At 38.4% G+C, this 4,324-nt stretch overlaps 1 protein-coding gene across 1 annotated transcript; it reads right to left on the bottom strand.

Moving 5' to 3' along the window:
- Positions 1–282: 282 nt before the first annotated feature.
- On the bottom strand, positions 283–4,103 carry LOC111403994 (receptor protein kinase TMK1-like). The gene is made up of 2 exons (XM_023032691.1): positions 1,427–4,103; positions 283–1,039 (listed from the first exon to the last, which is right to left on the bottom strand). Exons 1-2 carry the CDS (start codon positions 3,759–3,761, stop codon positions 531–533), a joined length of 2,844 nt encoding a protein of 947 aa, XP_022888459.1. The 5' UTR covers positions 3,762–4,103; the 3' UTR covers positions 283–530.
- Between the last annotated feature and the right edge of the window lie 221 nt (positions 4,104–4,324).

Below are 4,324 nucleotides of genomic sequence, written 5' to 3'. Positions count from 1 at the left end.
AGATAACTTTTTGCCTACATGATTGATTGCTCAAAAGATAAATGAATAATGTTATCTACTACCATTCAACGTATTTGAAGACGAAACACGTCGATTCGAGAACTACAAAATACCCAATCTATGAGACATTAATTGGAACGTATTTTATTCATTGGATATAAAGTTTTACGAGTGATGATGAATACTGAAAAATGACAATATTCTAAAGGACAATTTCACATATATGCTCACACGTACAATATGTAATGCGAATGTCGAGGAGAAACTCAAAGCCATGAAATCTAAGAACGATAATTATGACAAATATTATTGTCAAAATTGACGAAAAAAGTAAGTAGTTGAACAGAAAACTGAAGTGTATTTCATACCTATATCTACATCTCACAAGATTGAAATTGAAGCCTACACAACATAGTGTAAGCTTAAACTTTCAATATTAACTACAAACACCAACAATTCTAGAATACAATCAATATCACACACAAAATAAAACATGTTATCTGCACCTATTACATAGCAATAAGAGTCTTCTAGCGGCCATCAGCTGAAGTGAATGACTCTGCAAATCCAGTAGGTCTAGCCGGGATACTACCCTTACTGTCTTCGAGGTCCATATAACTCGTGTCTTTTCCTTCTGCTTCTTGCCAATCTTTCACCATTTTGGTAAGGGGAAGGCTATAATCAATACCACAATATTCCTCTGTATCATCATCAACTGGCTTCCATTTTTCGACAAGGGAAGCCAAGACATTCACAGCGTGCCCCATATCTGGTCGTTGATTAGGCTCCCTTGCTGTGCAGTGACCAGCCAGTTCAGATATGATGGAGATGCTCTCGAATGTTTCTTCTTTCACGTCTAGAGCCGGGTCAATGGCAGCCACTAGTTTCTCCTTACTGAATTTGATGTGCCAGAACCATGCAACCAAGTATTGGCTTTCCTCGGATCTGTCCTCATCAAGTGCCATCATACCCGTTAACAGCTCCATCAACACAACTCCGAAACTGAAGACGTCGGTTTTTGTAGTGATTTTACCCATAACTGAAAGAAGAAGCATGATTCTCATCATATGCACGACACATCAAATTCCTAGGCCCTGTTTGATGGCCATTGTTTTGGGAAAATGGAGTTTTGAATGGTGATATTTTGGAGAATGTATAGCTAGAAAGTAGGGAAAATTTTGGGTTTACGTGCAAAATATTCTGTTGTGTAAATGTGTGATTGAAAATAAATATGAGAATTAAAGAGTTATAAAATAACGGCTGTCAGACAGGGGCTTAACGATGTCCTTAATACCAGTAAAGCATGACATATTTTATGATAATTGCCATGGTTATTAATGGATTTTCAATATTTTTCTTCTGGCTTCAATGAACAATTCTATTTACCATGTACCACTATAAAGCAAAACATTAACAGAATCCTTACCAGCATATTCAGGTGCCAGGTACCCAAAAGTTCCAGCCAGACGGGTCACCACAGACTTTTCTCCATCAGGAGCAAGTTTAACCAGACCAAAATCCGATATTTTTGCATGAAAATCATCCCCAAGTAAGATATTTGAAGATTTGAGGTCTCTGTGTATAAAACTTTGATGAGCAAGAGAATGAAGGTACTCTAGTCCTCTAGCAACATCCAGAGCAATATTTAGCCTCCTCTTCCAGGAGAGAGGCTCAAGTTTCAAACTCTTCCATTGAAAAAGATGCTTGCTGAGAGCCCCTTGAGGCATATACTCGTAAACCAGAATTCTCTCATTCCCCTCAATTGAATATCCCAAGAGAGATACTAAGTGCCTGTGACGAACTTTAGAAAGAACAGCAATTTCAGATTGGAATTCGTCTAACGCTTTGCTGCTAATTACTCCAGCTTCCATTCTTTTCACAGCTATTTTAGTTCCATCAACAAATTCACCCTTATAAACTACCCCAAAACCTCCTCGACCAAGTTCATTCTCTGGTGCAAAGTTCTTGGTTACGTTTCTAAGAACTTGAACTGATATGACCAAATTTCCAGCCTCAATGACATGGGATTGACTACTGTTTATGCTGGCTGAACCACTCTCCATCAACGAAGAAGCACTTCTATTTGCATTATTTGCAACAGCAATCTTAAGAGTGCTATCTGAATCGGACGGGTCTCTTGGATGAATAACAAGGGAACTTGGAGTAGGGTACCCGTCTTTTCTCTTCTTGTAGAAATAAATAGATAGAGGCACAGCCATGCAAATCAGAATTGCAAAACTTGCAATAGGGGCCACAATGACAGCTAATTTAGTGGTGGAACTCTTCCTTTTCACTGATCCTTTAGTAGTAGTATTGCTTGGATTAGACATGACAGGCGAGGATTTCAAACCTTGAGAAGGCATGGCACTTCCTTGCGAAGGAGCTTTTCCAGTCCGATTTGAGTTTAATAGAGAATTTCCTTCTAAGACAAGCTTTACATTGCTGCTGAAATTTGGAAGAGGAGGGGAAAGATTGTTTGCACTCAGGTTCAACAGAGTCAAAAATTTCAAACCTGTCCAGTTTGTTGGAACAGGACCAGATAGATTGTTAGACTCGAGATGAATGCGTGTAAGAGAATCAAGATTTCCGATTGAAGGACTTAATGTACCGGAAATATTTGAGTTGGGCAAGCTTATGGAAATGACCTTTCCTTTGGGATCACAGCCCACACCTAGCCACGGCCCTCGACACGGGTCATTACCCAACCATGATTCAACAAGCCTGGATGGGTAATTCACCCCATCAAGAAACTCTAACAGAGCCATAACTTCCGGAGTACAGGGAGCTCCAGGATTAGATTCACAAAAGGGGTTTGATTTATAAGTAACATTGATAGCTTTGAACTTCGGCATTGGACCCATAAAATGATTGTTGTTCAAATCTAAATGACCTAATGGCATACTTGTCAAGTTATTGGGAATTAAACCAACAAGTTCATTGCTATTGAGATTTAGATCCTGCAAAGAAACTAAGTTACTAATATTCTCCGGGATCTTACCTGAAAAATGATTCCCATGGAGCCAAAGACTGGTGAGTGACTCCATTGACACGACTATATCAATTGGACCAGTCATGCCACCACCAGACTGTCCATTCAACCAAAGTATTGTCAACATTGAGTCCCTAAAACTCTCTGGAATACCACCAACAACCGAATTCATCGACAACTTCAAAACCTCTAAAGATGTCATATTTCCTAAAAATTCAGGCAAAAAACCGGCCAAATTGCAGTTCATCAAAGTAAGATTCGTCAATCGAGTCGAATCTACCAAGTCCATTGGCAGTGACCATCCAGTGGTAGCATTGAGAGGGTTATCATCCAATGCCAACACCTCCAAATTCACAAGCCCAGTAAAGAAATCTGATGGGATTGAATCAAACTTGTTGTAATCCAAATAAGCATACCTCAATTCAGCCAAACCACTAAAAGATGGCAACCTCCCACTAAATTGGTTCTGCTGCAGACCTAAATTTTGCAACATAGACAACTGGTTAAAATTCTGAGGTAAAGGGCCTTTCAATCCTAAACCCCTTACTTGAATCTGCGTAACCCTATTGCGAGAACAAAATATATGTGGCCAACTTGGAGGCCCACATGGGTCATCACCATTTGCAGGCCAATTCAAGAGCTCAGGATTTTCCAAACCTTTTCTGAACTGATTTAATATAGCTAAGTCATTGGGGTCTGTAACACAATATACAACTGAAATATAAAAGAGAGAGAGTGTTGCAGCAATTCTTATCTGGATACCAGCCTCCATGGTAGATCAAATTTGAAGCCAAGCGCCACTGTACACGTGTTTATAGCTCAATAAAAGCTAAATGTGAACTCTCATGTTGCTTCTTAAAAACCCCATTTGAAAGTCTTGAAAAATCTTGAAAAAATGGAGTTGTAGGAAAACGTAGGCTTCCTGTATCGGATGAGAAGACTCCAAGAAGTACAGAGAGTGATGATTAGAGTGAGAAATTATCAAATTAACAAATACTAGTAGCCCAGAACTCCTAACAGTGGTAAAGCTTAAACAAGAATAAAAAAACAATAAACATGTTAAAATCTTATTCTTATTGAAGAAAAAAGAACAAGAAGGAAAACTGTCAAGGCAACGGGCAACAGGCATCTCGATGACCATAAAGTGAATCTTTTATAAGAAATGTTTTAATACCAAATTCTGTAACAGATGGAATGTACACATGAGGGATATAATTGTCATTTCACGCATACACCTGTTATATAGATCAATTATTCTTGTTTCGTATAATCTAAAAAGTTGATAAAAATTAAAATCGAAGTCAACTATAAATTTTAATAACACATTTCATGTAA

This window comes from Olea europaea, chromosome 11, assembly GCF_002742605.1.
Source record: "Olea europaea var. sylvestris chromosome 11, O_europaea_v1, whole genome shotgun sequence".
Lineage (NCBI taxonomy): Eukaryota > Viridiplantae > Streptophyta > Magnoliopsida > Lamiales > Oleaceae > Olea > Olea europaea.
The sequence above is the reverse complement of the archived record's forward strand: the minus strand, read 5'-3'. Positions and strand labels throughout refer to the sequence as shown.

Excerpts from the sequence above, each read along its gene's own strand:
- LOC111403994 (XM_023032691.1), bottom strand. The coding sequence starts at position 3,761 with ATGGAGGCTGGTATCCAGATAAGAATTGCTGCAACACTCTCTCTCTTT. Across the intron at positions 1,040-1,426 it reads CCTGGCACCTGAATATGCTG|TTATGGGTAAAATCACTACA; the intron begins GTAAGGATTCTG and ends TTCTTCTTTCAG.